The sequence below is a fragment of the Aedes albopictus genome, chromosome 2, assembly GCF_035046485.1.
Source record: "Aedes albopictus strain Foshan chromosome 2, AalbF5, whole genome shotgun sequence".
Lineage (NCBI taxonomy): Eukaryota > Metazoa > Arthropoda > Insecta > Diptera > Culicidae > Aedes > Aedes albopictus.
Genome location: NC_085137.1, coordinates 487,884,108 through 487,903,060, shown reverse-complemented (window position 1 = coordinate 487,903,060; position 18,953 = coordinate 487,884,108). Strand labels below are relative to the sequence as shown.

General features: G+C 44.7%; 1 protein-coding gene across 1 annotated transcript in view; it reads right to left on the bottom strand.

Moving 5' to 3' along the window:
• LOC109623129 (fringe glycosyltransferase) overlaps positions 1 to 18,722 on the bottom strand; it is a 193,130-nt gene extending 174,408 nt beyond the window's left edge. The window contains exon 1 of the mRNA XM_062854192.1: positions 18,422 to 18,722. Within this exon, the coding sequence (XP_062710176.1) occupies positions 18,422 to 18,580 (159 nt within the window). The 5' untranslated portion in view covers positions 18,581 to 18,722. The remainder of the gene's footprint in view (positions 1 to 18,421) is intronic.
• Positions 18,723 to 18,953: the final 231 nt, after the last annotated feature.

Sequence of the window (18,953 nt, the reverse complement as noted above, 5' to 3'; positions counted from 1 at the left end):
ATACAGACCGAAGGTCGTGGCAGGTCAGGGGCGTGCGAATGCCGCCTGCTGCCCCCGTTGATGCTGTGGAATTATATACCTTTCTGGGAGAGAACAGTATGGGAATTCTTCTTCGGTCAGGTCAGGTGCAGTGTGCGTGGTGGGAAAGGGGTGATCTACTTCTTTGTCGAAAGGAAATGATCTGACAGGTAATATCAGCTGGTGCAGCTGGGAAGAGGCTTAGAATTTATCGCGTCTTTGGGAAGAGATTTGGTGCGGAGCCATATGGCAGGTGCGATCTTGAACCCTATAGACAAAACTTATAATTATCTTATCGTCATGCTATTTCATCCACTGGCATTAAATGAGCATTAAATAACCATAATCAGCAATAAAACTAACCATCACATATATAATGACAATGCTCGTGATATGTTTACTCCGGATTTATGAAATGTAAAAAAATCCAAAGAAATTACTATTAAACTACCATTATGGGAATCATCTACTGGATTCCGTTCGAAATCCTCATTGCATTCCGCTCAGAATCCTCATTGGATTCCGTTCGGAATCCTCACTGGATTCCGTTCGGAATATTCACTGGATTCCGTTCGGAATCCCCACTGGATTCCGTTCGGAATCCCCACTGGATTCCGTTCGGAATCCCCACTGGATTCCATTCGGAATTCCCACTGGATTCCGTTTGGAATCCCCACTAGATTCCGTTTGGAATCCCCACTGGATTCCGTTTGGAATCCCCACTGGATTCCGTTCGGAATCCCCACTGGATTTCGTTCGGAATGCTCACTGGATTCCGTTCGGAATTCACGTTGAATTCCGTTAGGAATTCCCGCTGTATTCTGTTCCTCCTGTTTCATTTTGCAGTTTTTGTTTAGCAAAATTTTGAGAATTTCTAAAATTTTCGATAGTACGACCGTATGACGTCTTTTGGGATAAAAACCATTGGAATATCATAAGGTGTATCCTCCAATAGAAAATAATCACAGATATTTTGCGAGTAACACCAAGTTTTTTTTTTGTTTTTAAACCAAACTGCTTTAAACTGGAAATAAACATAGATAATAGATACTGTTACGTATGAAACTATCTTCACTGGCCGGATATTCACACCCACGGTTCACTCGCGGAATAGTGTATTTTCGGACTTGGATTTAAAAACACAAATTTTTCACAACTGGCGGTGTATTAAACTACAAAAAACTGAACACGATACTGACTGTAGCGGACTGTATATTTTACTGCCGGCGCGACCGACGTACGGGAGATAACTAACTTTGCCTATCTGTGCTTGCTGATCAACAGCGCGATCGGTGGCACTCAAAAGCCGAGGATCGGGGACTACCTGCACGATCTGTCGATCTGCGGTGCGCGAACTAGAGAAATTGTTCTGGCGGTACTCATGCTCATTCTGATTTCGCTTCGACTGGTGAGTCATATATCGGCCTATCTACATCTAATTAACACTGTACGTAACATGCCGGCGGCCTTGAGTTAACTCAACACAAAAACAAACTGGAACTATAACAAACTAATTCAACTGAACAATAGGAATACAATTTTGCTTTGGTCGACTCTTCGTCACAAACGGTTCAACGATCTCATCTGAGATTCGTCGCTTACTCTAACACTATATACATAGACGATCGTTCAATAACTGGACAGGATCGGTTGGTCCTCCTACGACTGATCACTGATGACGATGTCCGCATCACGTAGACGATGAATCCGTGCACTGATGTCAACGTCCGGTAGAATTGGAACTTGCCACTGGCGACTGCGGTATCTGACGGTTCGATGCCTGTCGAAGATAAATACGGCTGTAATCCGATACACGGACTTACAGAGGAGACACGTAACTTAACGGTCGGCCCCCTGGCGATAAATGGACGGAATGTCCAAAGCTTGCCAAAGTTGCCCCGTGGGGGCAATGAATACTTAGCTGAAGCGCAGCCCCTTGCTGCTGATACGTTGAACGGATGAAAAACGATTGGCTGTACATCGGATGGAAGTCCGGGCATCTCTCTCGGGCTAGGAAACACTGATGACTAGCGATGAACGAGGATGCGGATGATCTGTCGAAGATACGAGGCTATTGGGATCCAGAAGAAACACTAAGCGGATCAACGTAACTTATACGTCGCCCCCGTGGCGTAGCGGTAATAAAGCACCGCAGAATGCCGACAGTTGCCCCATATGGGGGCGTACTTAGCCTGGTGGTTGTCTGAGCAGGTAACAGGAATGGTAGAAGCATCACATCTAACGGATCGTCTGGGCTGCGGCGACGACAGTGGAGACAGTTGGTGTTGACATCCCTAGCGATGGAAAACAAAGCGGTAGGTTCCAACAAAATACGAAAACAGGATGAACGTAACTTGAGGGTCGCCCCCAGACATCAACGGCGAAATGTGTGCCGCCTGCTGCCTAAAGTGCCCCAACGGGGGCGGAAATACTTATTCTACTTAGCGGACTGATGTACTGATGCTGAACTAATGTGCTTCCTCGACCTGCGGTTGGTTGTCCTGAATCGGGAGAATGCATATCTTCTGGATTCCTCGACGAAATATTCCTTGCTGCGTGCGAACGGTAACCACCCTGATGATACCATCTGCTCCCGGGTGAATCTCCGTCACGCGTCCAAGCTGCCACTGCAGCGGCGGTAGTTTATCCTCCTTTAGTAACACCATTGTTCCGATATGCAGGTTATCCCTTCTTCGCGTCCACTTGTTACGGTTGTGGAGATCTGACAAATAGTCCGTAGACCATCGCTTCCACAGCATCTGACTGTAACGCTGAACCAAGCGCCATCTGCTCAGTCGGTTCTCCGGGATGTCATCCAGACTCGGTTCCGGAATCGCTGTTAGCGGACGCTGTACCAAAAAGTGTCCGGGGGTCAATGCTTCCAGGTCTCGATGGTCGTTGCTAATCGGAGTTATCGGTCTCGAATTCAGACAGGCTTCGATCTGCGTCACAACAGTTAACAGTTCATCCGGACGGAGTACGGTGTTCCCTATCACTCTTCGCATGTGGCCTTTCAGGGACTTCACGGCCGCTTCCCATAATCCGCCGAAGTTCGGCGATTTGGCGGGAATGAACTTGAACTCAATCGAGTTGCTGGCTGCTTCCGTCACAACTGCGTTCTGGAACTGTTCGGCTCGGAACAGACGATGCAATTCACTGATTTCTCGACGCGCTCCTACGAAGTTCGTAGCGTTGTCGCAGAAGATCACTTCTGGCTTCCCACGCCGCGACACGAATCGTCTCAGTGCCGCTATGAATGCTTCCGTAGTGAGATCTGCAACCATCTCTATGTGTACCGCCTTCACTACTAGACAGACGAACACGCACAGGTAGCATTTGATTGGTGCTGTCTTACGAGACGCTTGACGAACGTTGAACGGACCACAGTAGTCGACTCCGACACGAAGGAAAACAGGAGCAGGAGTCACTCGTTCCATCGGCAGGTCTCCCATCAACTGTTCGTGGGCTCGTGGACGAGCTCTGAAGCAGGTTACACACTCGTGCACTACCTTCCGAGCTAAGTTTCTTCCGGACAGCGGCCAGAACCGCTCCTTCATACAGGACAGTATCAGCTGCGCTCCTCCGTGGAGCAATCTGTGATGGTAGTCAACCATTATCAGCTTCGTCAGCGGGTGATTGCTGTCCAGTACAATCGGGTGCTTTCTACTGAACGACACTGGAGCATGGCGAAGTCTTCCGCCAACACGAATTAATCCATCTCGCAGACACGGATCCTTCGTATGCAATCTCGAACTGGGTTTCACTTGTCCCTTCGCTGCTAGATCTGCCAATTCCACTGGGAAACACTCCGACTGCGCCAGCTTCACTAATGCGATCAGAGCTTCTTCGTGTTCTTTCGCGTTCAGGACTTCACTTCGTCTGCAGGCTCGATTTCCAGCTCTGCAGTTGTTGGCAAAACGAAGTATCCAGGCAGTTGATCGAACTAGCTTCAGCAAAGACGAATAGCGGACGAAGATCTCACTGGGCGGTAGCATCTGCAACGCTGCTGTCACTAGCGGTTTTTCCTCCAACGTTACTGAATCAAACTGTTGTTCTGGGCTGCTACTCATCTTCGGCCAAGCACTCGGGTCTTCTTGGAGCCACGTCGGTCCACTCCACCAGATTGAACATTCGGCAAGCTGCAGCGGTGTTGCACCTCGAGATATTACGTCTGCCGGGTTCTCGACGCCAGGCACGTGGTTCCAAACGCCTTCTCGAGTGATGTGTTGAATATCTGACACTCTGTTGGAGACGAACGCTTGCCATCTGGACGGATGGGAAGAAAGCCAACACTTCACGATGGTCGAGTCGGTCCAGAAGAATGTCTTCGCTGGGATCTGGATACTCTCTGCTACTGTCTCGTACAAGTGCGCCAATAGCAGTGCTGAAGACAACTCTAGTCGGGGTATTGACTGCCTTTTCTTCTTCTTGCTCAAGTCTTCCAATGGAGCTACCTTGGACTTAGCCATCACCAGCCGAACTGTAATTGTTCCGTCCTGTGCAACGCAACGAAGGTATATTGCTGCTCCGTACGCCTTTTCTGAGGCGTCACAGAATCCGTGTAGTTCGCATGATATCACATTATCGCTGAATGCGATCCAGCGGGGTACGGAAACTGCATCGATTCGATCCAAGTTCGTTCTGAACTCGAGCCACTGTGATTGCAGATCTGCGCTCAACGGTTCGTCCCAAGAATACTTCCGTTTCCAAAGTTCTTGTAGAAACATCTTCGCCTGCACGATCACTGGCCCTACAAGACCATACGGATCGAATAAACGTGCGGAATCAGACAGTACGATACGCTGTGTCACTGGCAGCTTCGGGCTCCAGCGAGGTGTTTTGAACCAGTACAAGTCTGTCGCCGGTTCCCAGGTTAAGCCGAGGGTCTTTACTGTAGATGTCGCGTCAATATCCAGCAGCTCTCGCTCGTCACGCAGGTGACGTGGAATGCTCTTCAGAATCGCAGGCTGATTGGAATGCCACTTCCGGAGGTTGAAACCAAAGGAACCAAGTAGCGACAGGACATCCTTGCACAGCCGTATTCCTTCCTTCACAGACTTCGCTCCAGTTAGCATGTCGTCGACGTAGAAATCCTTCTTGATGGTTTTGGCTGCGGGTGGATTTGTCTGCTCTCCCTCCTCTGCGCATCTCTTCAAGCTCCGTGTTGCTAGATACGGTGCGGCAGAGGTACCGTAGGTCACGGTCGTCAGCTGATACGTTCGGAGTGGCTCATCTACGGACTCTCGCCAAAGAATCCTCTGCAGCGGTTGATCCTCTTCGACTACGTTGATCATGCGATACATCTTCTCCACATCAGCGACGATCGCATATTGTTGGAGTCGGAAGCGAATAAGAATGGACAAGAGGTCGCTCTGTACCACCGGTCCTACCATCAGGGTATCGTTCAGGGAAACTCCGGTGTCTGTAGCACACGACGCATCGAAAACTACTCTGAGCTTCGTTGTGGTGCTATCAGGTTTCAGGACTGCATGATGCGGCAAATAGTAACTGTGTTTCGGCTCTTCCTCGTCGTCACGAACTTCTCGCATATGATCCATCAGCAGGTACTCGTGGATGAATTCTGTGTACAAAGCCTTCATTTCCGGGTTCGCTTTTAAGCGACGTTCTAATCCCATGAACCGTTTGGTGGCAATCGCCTTAGATTCGCCTAACTGCTTCAGCACATACTCCTTCTTCGGTAATACTACCCGAAACTTGCCATCAGGATCTCTCGTCGTTGTCTGCTCGAAGATCGACTCACACGTAGACTCCTCGATGGAAAGACAGCTCTTCGTTCTACAGGATTCCAGTTCCCAAAAGCGTGCTAACTGCTCGTGGATCTCTTCCGTGGAAACTGAAGCGGTGACTACACTAAGGGTTGTGACAGGAGTTTCTGGAATCTCTCCGGCCACTATCCATCCGAGTTTTGTGTTGCACAATATCGGACCAGATTCCGAGAGCCTTTTCTGCTCTCCCATCAGCAAATCGTAGAAAACAGACACGCCAAGGATTGCATCTACGGCACTGGACTCATGGAAGCCTGGATCAGCGAAACAGATGTCGGACGGCAGCTTCCAAGTACTGATATCGAAGCTTTGCTGCGGCAGATTCAACGTTATCCGAGGCAGCACGTAGAATTTCACTTCCTCAGTTTCGAACGACGAGCAACGTGACAGAATTCTCGCCAACACTGACTGTTTGGACACCGATGAAGCACCGCCAACACCATTCACCGGTAGATTTTCATGGAACCGCTTGAAGTTCAACCGCTGAGACAGGTTCTCCGTGATCATACATATCTGCGAACCGTTATCCAGCAACGCACGAGCAATGACTGTGTTTCCGAAGCGATCGGCGAGCTTCACGAGCGCGGTTGACAGAAGTGTAGTAGTTCGCTGACTTCGAGTGTTGTATGAAATAGCAGTGTGGTGAGAAGTAGTCGGTGTATTTGTGGGAGGTGACTGTCGTGTATGTGGCGGAGAAGTGTTTTGGACGGGAGGTGTTTGTGGATTTGTTTGAGTATTATTCATCCGGGATTGGCCTTGAGAATTCGATTGCGATTGATGTCCTTGAAACTGAGGACGAGACTGTGTTTGAGCATTTGTGTTCGCGTTCGCGGCTTGAGGCCTGTTCGGGGTATTCGGAGTCGGATTCTGAGGGGTAGAAGTGGGTGGAGAATACGGATGCAGCAGGTGATGATGACGTTGACCACACTTGGAACACGTACGTCTGGAACAATCTGCCACGAAGTGTCCGGAAGATAAGCAATTCAGACAGAGCCCAAGTCTTCGAATCGCCAGCTTTCTGTCCACCACTCGCATCTTGCTGAAGCGACGACACTGCTCAACGCTATGCTCTCCACCATTACAGATTTGACAACTGCTGGTAGCGGATGGCACTAGAGTGTGAACAGCTGAGCTCTTGAACGGACGTTTTTGCTCAAATCCACTCCGTGTCGAAGTAGACTGCAGAATCGCGCAATGCTTATCCAGAAAGTCTAGCAAGGCGTCATATCGTGGGATGTCCTTGGAGCCATAATGAGTCTCCCATTGGCGGAGCGTAGCGGTGTCTAGCTTGTGCGATAGCATGAACGCCAGAAGAGTGCTCCAATTGTTGGTGTTTTCTCCAAGCTTCTCCAACTGCTGTAGATTGACCTTGAACGTCGTTAGGACAACGTTCAGTGCTTCGAAAGACTCCGACTTCATTGATGGAACTGCAAACAGCGCTTTCAGGTGCTCATGCGCAATCAGCTTATGATTCTCATACTTCGCTTCGAGGATTCCCCAGGCAATTGGGTACGATGCAGCGCTCACTTGCACTTGGTTGATCTGCAGTAGCGCGTCATCTCTCAACGAAGCTCGCAAGTAATTAAACTTGTCGATGGGACTCAGCTCAGCGTTGTCGTGAATCAGCGATCGGAAATTATCTCGAAAATTGATCCAATCCTGCAGCTTTCCGGAAAACGACGGTAACTTCAGCTCCGGGTACTTCAATCGTGATGGCTGAACACCTACAACCGCAGGTTGACGCTCCACAACTCCTAGTTGGGTTCTGGGTCGTTTTGCAGACAGTGCTGACTTCAGTCGAAAGTACGAGTTCTCGAAATCCTGGTAGGTACGGACACTGTCAGTGCGGATAGGAATGGACTTCACACTGTTAGCACCTTCATCGTCACCAGCACTTTCATAGTCTTCACCAGTTTCCTCTAAAAGCACGTCAATCTTCACTCTCACTGCACAGAATCTGTCGAAAATCTCATCTAGCTTCACTAAACGAAATTCAACCACATCTTGATCACGAGTTTCGTCGAAATTATCCACAAACTTTTGCACATTCTCCAACGCTGACTGCAATTGGTGTTCTTCTTTCACCAACTGCCTTAAACTGGACTTCGTCATCGTTGATAATTCACCACTATCACACTTCACTAGAACAGAAAACCGATACCGAGACCTCAAGCGGAACGAATTGACAGAACAGACAGAAAGCTCAATTATCAACCACGAATTGTGGGAATTATCCAAACGGCAAAATCGCAAATGTGCCAAAATCAAATTATCAACCGGAGAACTCAAAAAACATCCTCCACAAGAATAATCAAATTTGTCCAAACTCGCACCACAGTACGGTAACAGAGCGCTTGTTAAATGCAGCAGAACAAAGCGCTATCGGCTGGATTGCGTCACATGCAGACCACGCTATCCAAAGCCACCTCAACCACACATTCACACACACTGGCTACTTATCTGACTCCTCGGTGCGGGATGAAACTGCTCCAAGGGGGAACAGGACGACGGCGAACAGCACCAAGAATCCAATAAACGGCCGACGGATGGACGGCGGTCTCAGCAACTTGCAGGATAACCGGGTCCCACAGGAAATTCAGCTCCCAGCAGTACACAAGGAATCCACTTTCATGCAGGGGATTCAACTCCAAATCACTTTTCTTCGCTGCCCCAAGTCGGCAGCATCACTTTGCACACGCGCGCGCAATTATTGGCTTCGATCGAGAGTTCACTGATCGAGCACAATTTCGACCGACGGACAAAGGGTGTGCAGTACAATGCACCCAAGCCACGCCGCACTATTCACTGAAAACGTGGTCCGCGGATTGGCCCTATCCGGCTCGAAGGACCAGAAAATGTTACGTATGAAACTATCTTCACTGGCCGGATATTCACACCCACGGTTCACTCGCGGAATAGTGTATTTTCGGACTTGGATTTAAAAATACAAATTTTTCACAACTGGCGGTGTATTAAACTACAAAAAACTGAACACGATACTGACTGTAGCGGACTGTATATTTTACTGCCGGCGCGACCGACGTACGGGAGATAACTAACTTTGCCTATCTGTGCTTGCTGATCAACAGCGCGATCGGTGGCACTCAAAAGCCGAGGATCGGGGACTACCTGCACGATCTGTCGATCTGCGGTGCGCGAACTAGAGAAATTGTTCTGGCGGTACTCATGCTCATTCTGATTTCGCTTCGACTGGTGAGTCATATATCGGCCTATCTACATCTAATTAACACTGTACGTAACAGATACCATATGTAAACCATTTCCGAAATAGTAAACAATCCCACTGGATTCCGTTTGGAATCCCCACTAGATTCCGTTTGGAATCCCCACTGGATTCCGTTTGGAATCCCCACTGGATTCCGTTCGGAATCCCCACTGGATTCCGTTTGGAATCCCCACTGGATTCCGTTCGGAATCCCCACTGGATTCCGTTCGGAATCCCCACTGGATTTCGTTCGGAATCCCCACTGGATTTCGTTCGGAATGCTCACTGGATTCCGTTCGGAATTCACGTTGAATTCCGTTAGGAATTCCCGCTGTATTCTGTTCCTACTGTTTCATTTTGCAGTTTTTGTTTAGCAAAATTTTGAGAATTTCTAAAATTTTCGATAGTACGACCGTATGACGTCTTTTGGGATAAAAACCATTGGAATATCATAAGGTGTATCCTCCAATAGAAAATAATCACAGATATTTTGCGAGTAACACCAAGTTTTTTTTTTGTTTTTAAACCAAACTGCTTTAAACTGGAAATAAACATAGATAATAGATACCATATGTAAACCATTTCCGAAATAGTAAACAATCAACTATCAAAAGTTTAACATCGGTTTAGAATTTAGCTGTTTGAGAGCCAGTGCTGCCGACATAGTCTTTAATGATGTGCACCTGTCAGGTATGTGATAAAAAAAGCATTGCAGTTATCGAATTTTCCATTGCGAATTCAGTTTCAACGATCCCGACATTTGAATTACTTGTGCCGATGTCATTTTCACAGCTTGACGTTTTCTCATCGCAAAAAACCGCCTTCTTTTGAATTTGAATCCCATTCAAGCGAAGCAAAGCAATTGCACATGCAATTCCCCATCTCATCTGCTGAGATCAACAAAAATATTTGCAACAATCTGCACCACAAAAGCCCCGACTCCATGGACTTCACGTGGCGATAATTAGGCCAGACTGGATCACCGCTCTCTCAATTCGCCACACTCTTTCGACGATGTAGATTGTTTATCAACAATGGAGCAAGATACACGGGCGGTCCCCATCCAGACGGACCAGGTGACACCGAAAAAAAAGTGATAAAAATGACAGCGGGCTACTGGAATGCACGGTGGTGGATATGCAACATTGTTGCATCTCCAAAAATCCGGTTTCGATAACCTTCATGCGATCGACATTGTCTGAAGGCACCGATGATGGTTATTACAGGAAAGTGAAAGAATGACATATGGGTGTCTATGCAAATCGGTGACAACGCGGTTCGTCATAAAATCGAGACGACAGACGCCGAAATGGTTGGAATCTACAAGGAAAGTTCACCGACAGTATGGTGAATGGTTTGGATTATTCTGTGAATGATAAGGACGATAAGTCGAATAATAATTCAGTTAACAAGATTTAAACATCGTCTGAAAACAGTTGCGTTGATTGTTTTTATGTCGGCACAGATCAAAGCAAGTCTGGAACAACTAACCAAAACAAAAACCGAAAAACACCGATGTAAACAAAGCATTATCTCCTACACTAAGTACCCTATACCACAGGAAAGCAAGCAAACTGAAACATTTGAAAACACCTGTGATTGACCTTTTACCCTGCCGGGACCGATAACTGGATGGTTTTCCAATCGTTGTTGCGTTGTCTTCCCTATTCCCTCTTTGGTTTCGTGGTCTTGGCTGCGCTAGCAAACCTAGCAAACCACGCCGCACTCTCTTTAGGAGGGTAATGGATCTAATTACGACGCACGGCGAGCCCGTATCGAATTGCTCGTTCGTCGTTCATACGATTTTGTTTTCCCTCTTCCTAGGCGTCTGTCGTTTTGTGGTACCGTCTGTGGAAACATAAAACAAAAACCGAAAAACAGAATGTAAACAAACATGGGATGGGATTACAGTAAGCCACAAAACCGAAAATGAGTAAGACATTAAAAGTTCTACTTGTTGGATTCATATCACAGTAGGCTAAGACCTTACTCGTGAGAAGTGAGTAGTTCTAGTTTTAGTAAACAATCGGGAATTGTTGCATTTGACACTTGACACGCTGTCAAAAGTTTGGCATCACTGTTCAGAGGTTGCCAGTCCAACTCATTCGTTCACGCAGTCAGTGGCGCTGTGTCACTGTTCTTGCAGACGCTAGTGTGAGTGAGGTAAACAAAACGAAGGAAAAAGGTTCCTTTCAAACAAATCGGTCCAATTTTTCATTCATCTCGTGTCGGTCCGAGTTGGATTTGTTTTTCGTTTGTTCTTGCTGAAACTACTGCCTGCCTGCCTGTCTGCTTCATACAATAATTCTGCCTACCGTATAGAAGAGGTATGCAATGCACACAGTCAGTCAGTGAGTTCTACTGAAGTGGGCTTGATTGGAAAATTAGCGGAAGCTTTTAGGAGAACCATTTTGGACAAGTCTCGCGCGGGGCTACTCGCCGGAGCTGAAGAGATCTGTGCATTCGAAGTTCGGTTTGGATTTCTTGCTGAACGTGCCGGGAGATAATCGGTATCACGAAACCGAGAGGTGGCTGGTAGGTCAGAGGTAATGGTGGCGGCAGCAGCTAATTGGGGCTTTTGTTTTTGAGTGGCTACGATGTCGTTTTCGGACCGGCTCGTTCAGAAACGCGGGATTTGATATTCAGAAAGAGAGGACAATCAGCGGTAAGTACTATGAATTCTATATTTTTGCGGTAAGTATATTGTAAACAAATCATTTTGGATTAAGTGCTAACATGTCGTTCTGTCAATCTGTCAAACTCTGTCAATGTCGAGGTGAGTTGCTTGTTTTGCATATAAAATGGTTTTAAAATTTATTTCCCACATATTTCGCGTAACTTTAAGTGGAAACCATTGAAATACCATAACGTTAATCTTCCAATTGATTAGCACATAGTTTGAAATACGATAAAATTCTTACAGACGCAATAGTTTAATGAACTTGCTGATATTGAATTAAGCTACCATACGACAACCATACCATAAATGGTTATGACATGTCCTAACAATTAAAAGTACTTGTAATGAAATTGTATTATTTTATAAGCCAAGTTGTTAGAATACCGTCTACCTCCGTTGGTTTTACGACACCTCATGCAAACCAACGGGGTTCATTTTTTAATTTGAACTCCTAGTAACCCTGTGGGTATCGAAAAACACACTGGTGGTAACCCTTTTTGCTGTTTTGTTTTGATTCTGCGTTCCGTTTCACCCCGTTCCATGAGCAGAATGACGTTTAAACCATTTTTAGTGTGAACGATGTTCAGATTAGAGGGGGTCAAATTAAAAAGTGTTCAGATTAGATGAGGTCAAACCAACGGGGGTAGACGGTAGCTTCAACACGTGTCATTTTAATTCTATATTTTTGCGCAGGCTTGTCCGCACTGAGCGCATGAAAATTCTGCTCTTTTGATTTACACCACCAAAACCATCGTATTTATGCAATCTTGCTATCTTACCTGATAGAAGGATGTTTGAATATCCTAAATGTCATTTCGAACTGTCAAAAAATCGCACCGCAGCGCGGCACTGAGCGTGCAAAGAGAAATTCACTGGGGTGAATTCACCCGGGTGAAAATCTCTTTGCGCGCACAGTGTGGCACTGCGGTGCGATTTTTTGACAGTTCGAAATGACATTTTGGATATTTCAACATCCTTCTATCAGGTAGGATAGGAAGGTTGAATAAATACGATGGTTTAGGGGATGTAAATCAAAAGAGCAGAATTTTCATGCGCTCAGTGCGGACAAGCCTGTTTTTGCGGTAAGTACATTGTAAACAGTGATTTTGGATGAAGTGATAACTTATCATCTGTCAAACTGTCAAATTAGGTCAATATCGAGATAGTCCACTGGTATACTTACGTCACTAGTGAAATGGATGTAGGCTTCATTTTCCACATTGTTTTGTGTACCTTTCAATGAAAACCATTCAAATACCATCACCTAAATCTTCCACTTGATATCAACATTGATTAATACATAGCCTGACATGTGATAAAATTCTTCCAGAAGCAGTGGTATAGAAAACATGCTGATATAAAACGTTATTACCTGAGACGAGACTCGCGAAGAGGAAAAAAAGCAACGTCAAGTGCAGCCCAACTGAGCTGTCAGTTGTAGCCCGTTTGATTAGGTTACCTAAAACGAGTAAAGTATTGCTATCCGAAATAAATTCTGAAGCCAAAATTCACTCCGAGCAGCATTTTCTTCTCCTGTACTGTCAAAAATAAATTGAAAACAAAATATTCCAATGATTACTTTGCTTGGCGATTGTTGGCGATGCAAAATTTCACCTCAACATGATTTTGTGCGTGAATGGGATTCAGTCACACTGCATGTGAGGTGATGCGGTCACGTACGTGTTTGAACCACCAGCCCAAAACATAATGTCAACACAGATAGAAAAAAGAAAAAAATAATAATGTGGAGAAAAAGAAGACCGTCTTCGCGAGTCTCGTCTCAGGTTATTACCATATGAGAACCATGCTGCTTATGGTTATGTTATGGTCTAACAATTGTTCTTGTGATAAAATTGTATGATTTTTGCCAGAATAGCTACAACAACAGCTATAAATGTGTAATTCTGTCAAACTGTCAATGTAAACCAATGACAATACACAAAAGTTCCAAATATAAACACGCAGCCCTCTTTCAGAAGACAACCCCGTCAACATCCGCCATAAATCGGAATTGACCCTAACCTCGCATCGCAACCCATTGCTAGGGTTCGTTCCTCACACAGTGTCAAGCGGCACTCGAACGGCCGGCCGACTGATGGTTGACTGTTTCTCCTCGAGCAGCAGCAGTCAACGCAAAATCTGACTGACAAAACAGACAGACCATTGTTTTCATTGTACTCCAGTCATACGATTACGACTATGATGATGAGGACACTTAACCGATTTGGCTGCTCGCGCTAGCCGACCGCCACCATCGTCATCATCACTTCAACAAAGTCAAGTCTCGCTCACCAAACGAAAAAAAAAATGTGACTCGCGCGCACAGGTTCGTTATCATAAACAAACACATAAATTGGTGAAGTGTACCGAAGGAAAAAAATGCTGGCGTATGGGCTTGAACTTCAATGAAGCGAGCTGAACAGAGTTAAAGGCAAATTAGGTTTCATTGCATTCCTTCATTCGAACGAGTTTATCATTTATTGGGAATGTTTACTCGAGATTAGACTACCTCGCTGTGATAAAGGTACTGTCTGCGAGGGATGCCCCGTGGGAACTGTCAACAAACGTCACTGTTGCAAATGTACCTTCATCAGGTACATTGTGTCACTTGATAAACAGTGATGCAGTTCTAGAAACTGCTTTTTAACATAACACCGTTTTTATCTAGAGGTTGCACAATCCACAGACTGAATGATCACAAACATAAGACAACGGACAAAACACGAAACACCCAGTGATCCAGATGGAAATTCTTCGTTTGACGTTAAGTTTTCACTGACTGAAACGGTAATCGAACCCACACTACGAGGCCAAAAATTTCAAAAGTTTGTTCAGGCAAATCTGAGATATATCAAGCGATTCCTCTAGTAATTGTTTTTCAAGAACTGGGGCACAGTTTCCTGAATTGGGACGTATTTTACCGAAAACTGTTCTAAAAATCTTTGATCTACATTCAGTATTTTTTGCCTTCAGGAAGCTCTACACATGCCAGATATTCTCTGAGATAATTTATATTGCATGCATTTAGATTTTTTCTTTAAATTACCTTCAAAACTTCAAAGATTCGGCAAGACACTCCATGAGACACTTTTAAAGGGATTTCCATAGCAAGCATCTAGAGACTAACCTAGACAAATTTGTTGAGATAAATATTCAAAAATTCTTTACGGGTTTTGAGATTTAATCTAGTCTAGTCTAGACATACACAGCCATTCTTTGGAAGAATCCTAGAAAATTATAGAATCGACCACTTCTATAATTTTCTTGACATTATTAATACTTGCAGCACTTCGAAGATGTATTACAAGCATTAAAGCGGTTAGGTCTTCTGTGCAGCATTGTTGTTGTTATTGGTATTTAAAAAACGCAGGTATCTCGTCCCAAGCAGCACCTGCAACTTCTTCCAAAATGTGGCTTTCTATGCTTTGGTCTAAAAGAGTTGCAATAAAAGCACACGCAACTTCAATCTTGTCAGTTGAGTTGCATTTAAACTCCAAATATTGTTAAGTTGCAGCTTTGTTTCATAGGAATTACAAAAAACATCGTATTTGACATCGATTTATGGAGGCGGAGCTAACAAATTCTTCACAAGTGACAATACAGTCAGCTTGCATTAAATGTGCTATGTAACACACATGAAACATCTTACTGTGGTTTGTTTGTTCAGATTAGGTTCCAAATGTGTTACGGAAAACTTGCGCGTCTTTTCATTTTGACAGCTTTTTAACTTGTGACAAAGAAGGTACAATGAAGTAACGCGTAACTTCAGTAGCTTTTATGGTTCGTTGAGCAGCAAATATCTCACAGAGCTTCTAGTGTAGTATGTTAGGTGTTAATACTCCTGATGTCCATGGTTCGAGTCTGGACATTTTTTCTTTTTTTTTTATCAATCCCCTTAGCTCAAGTTGCATAACGATTTAGAATTTGCGCTTTTTGCGTTTCAAAGGAGAAGCAATTATGTTCTGTTGTCCTTAATACAAACAGTGAATAAATTGCACTGATGTTGCTGGTACTGGCTTTGAAACAAGTCGTGTTGCTTGGGGTACCAACCGTTCCGATACGATACATATACGATACATATATTCAAAAAAGTGAGGATGGGAGTGACGTTGTTAAGAAGGTTAGTGTCACTCCTTGATCTTCAGCATCCTAGGATAGGACCCAAGCAACACACATGCCATATTAGAGTTTCGGCAGCGGTGGTTGTATAGAAGTCAGTTTGACGTAATTCCAACATTGTGTTAAAATAACGTCACAATAACTTCTATACTACCAAAACTTGCGCTGCCGTTACTCTTCTATGACATGCGTGTTACTTGGGGACACAGATATTTCCCCAAGTGTCCTGGCCCTTGTGCCTAGGCTTAAGTACCTTTGCGAAGTCTCTGAAATGAAACATAAGAAAGGGTGCATGGGGATGGGCAGGAAGGTTTTACTACATGACCTTAAGTTGCGGTGTATCTAGATTATGAACATCCCTCGTTCTTCAGGAAGGAAACTGTAGTTTGGAAAGTTTGTATCAGCAGATCAGGTACAATCACTCGTCACAGCACTTTTTCGGAAAACACTTAATCCACAGACAAACAGACGTATCACTTGGAACAAAATGTGATAAAAATCATCGTCACGTAAACATAATCGCCCAATGCTAATTATGCAGTGGTACGCAAACCCACTGAGACGATGGCAGTAGTGAGCAAACGTCAAACAGGAGCAAAAGCGATGCGAGCGCTATGAGCGAGCGGTTTGCAAACTACAGAATATTTGAATAATCCGTTAAAAAGGGAAACGGTGGAAAGTGAGTAGAGTGAGACGTCTGTTTGTCTGTGCTTGATCTGTTTCAAAATATCATGATCTCAAAAAAAAAAAAAAAAATTGTTGGTGACAAAACAGAAATTGAATTTGTTGCGTACTTTTTAACTCGTGAATAATCAATTACCCTAAAATCGAAACTGTTTGATGGTAGATCTTCAATAGCGGTTCAGTTTTTACCGACTCGAATTTATCCCTCGCAAATCGCAATGCTAGGCTCAAACATCTCTAAACTCTTGATATACGATCTTTATCCCATTCTGTTCAAGTTGGGATAAACTTATGTCGCATTGGGTGGATTGCCGCAACAAATACAGGTTGCGAAATTGTCATTATTGTTGCGTGATGGTTGAAATTTGATACATTGGTATAATACAACAATTTCAGTTTTTTCTTACTTATTATTTCATACGAATTTATTTTGGACAATTCGATTTACGCGTTCAACCAAAAAATAATAGAATGACATATTTTTTGGTTGGTTTACGCTTGAACCAAGACATTGAAAAACAAAAAAAAATACATAACAAACAGACACTATTTAGCGTATTTGAACAACAAAACTGAAACATGAAATTCTTCATTGCAATTTCCCTAAGCCGACACAAGCAGATAATATCTTAAAGATATGTGTGGTCCTGTCCTGTTTCTGATTGGTTTAGCTCTGATTGGTCCTTATTTTCATCAACTGCAGATTGGTCGTCCAAAACCATCTTCAACATGACCTCATCGACGAAGGTTTGGCTAGCATATTCCGGCTCCGTAACACTTTACACACGATTGAGCCCTTAATGAACGAACAAGATAAAAATAATGTGTTTCTGCCTAATAGAAGGTTCTGCAGGTGGGTATAGAACCCTGATATGGTCATAACAATACAATAGAATGTATTGTGACAATACGTTCAATGAATAATAGCTATCATTAAAACAAATGTTTAGAACGATAGAGCAACTACAGATACTATGGTTTTCCACCATAAAGTTTACAGTAAATGTAATTTTTAACAATAGAAAAGGGTTGTTATGTAGATAACAAATGAAAATCTATTCAAGTATCCTCGATCTTTCTTATTTCATGCTCTAAAGATGTAGATGACCATCTTATCTAATATCATAATTTCAGAATGATAAAGCAATTAAGACGGAGTTCTCAGACTAGCGCAACTTTAAAAACATCAATAGTCCATAAACCCCATAGCCTTCACATTCTCTAAGAAAATCACTCAATTGTCCATCGTCATCATCATCCCATCACCCCTCTCGATGGACAACGATCATCCCCCGTCCCATTACTGGCCCAAAGAGACCCGATCAAGTGCATTGATCTCCTCCCGTCACTTTCAATAAAAAAAACGCAATCCGGCGCAAAACCGCAAAACTTGACCGCGCTGCTGCCGCCGCCGCCGGCGGCCAGTACCGCGCCGTCTTGGTTTTGGTCGGTCTTGGTCATCGTCGTCTCCTTAGTAATATATGCAAAAGTGACGGAGCTCTGACTGGATGATCGCGTTCTGTTCGTCGCCACCGCCGCCACCACCCGTCATGGTCTTCTTCGATCCGATCAACCCACAACAACGATCGGAACGAAGAAAACCAAAACACCGACGGCAATGCGTTGTTTTTTTTCTCCCTTGACTTGGCTTGCTTCGATACCGAGACCAAGACCGAGAATTTTTGCGTGATTCGGGATTGTTAGTTCGGGCTGTCTACCCGGATCGATAAGGCCAGGCCGGACGGACAAGGTGGACAGCGACGAGGAAAAATGTTTTGCAAATTTTTGCCTGACACTCGGCGATTCGGTTGGACTTTTGCCCGGAATCCGGCGGCGAGGGAATTTGGTTTTTACGGCTAATTAAATCGTTCATGATCCGTAACAACGATTTTGGGAAATTCCGCGTACCTGTACACTATTGCCTGCGCTGTTGTAGCCGTAGACGTTCTGGTACAGGACCAGTGTCATGTAGATCAGGAAGGTGACGATCGCCATTATTTGTAGGGCCCGTTTGTATCGGTGGGTCAGCGAGAAGACCTGGCTCATCTTCTTCCTAAGACACCTCATAGAAGCTGCTTCGTGCTGCCCGTCCTCCGCAGGGACAGTAGCATTTTGATGTGCAGCAACGAGGAGCGGAACGACAAGCTTGGCGGACGCCAGACTGGGAACGATCTGCGGTCCCGAAGTTCCAGTGTACTGTGTTAATCCAATCGGTCACTGCGATTACGATCACTGATTTCTTCACACTTTTATCATCACCAAGTGATCCCAATAATCTGAATCTTCCACAACGGCTATCACGATTATCACTCAATCAAAAACACTGTCTGGTATTATCACTTCTCTTCTGATCTTCCGAAATCCCACAAACATACAAACTCTGCAAACTTCCAAGTGTGTGCCAACCAAAGCAACGAATCACCACTTTATTCCATTAAGA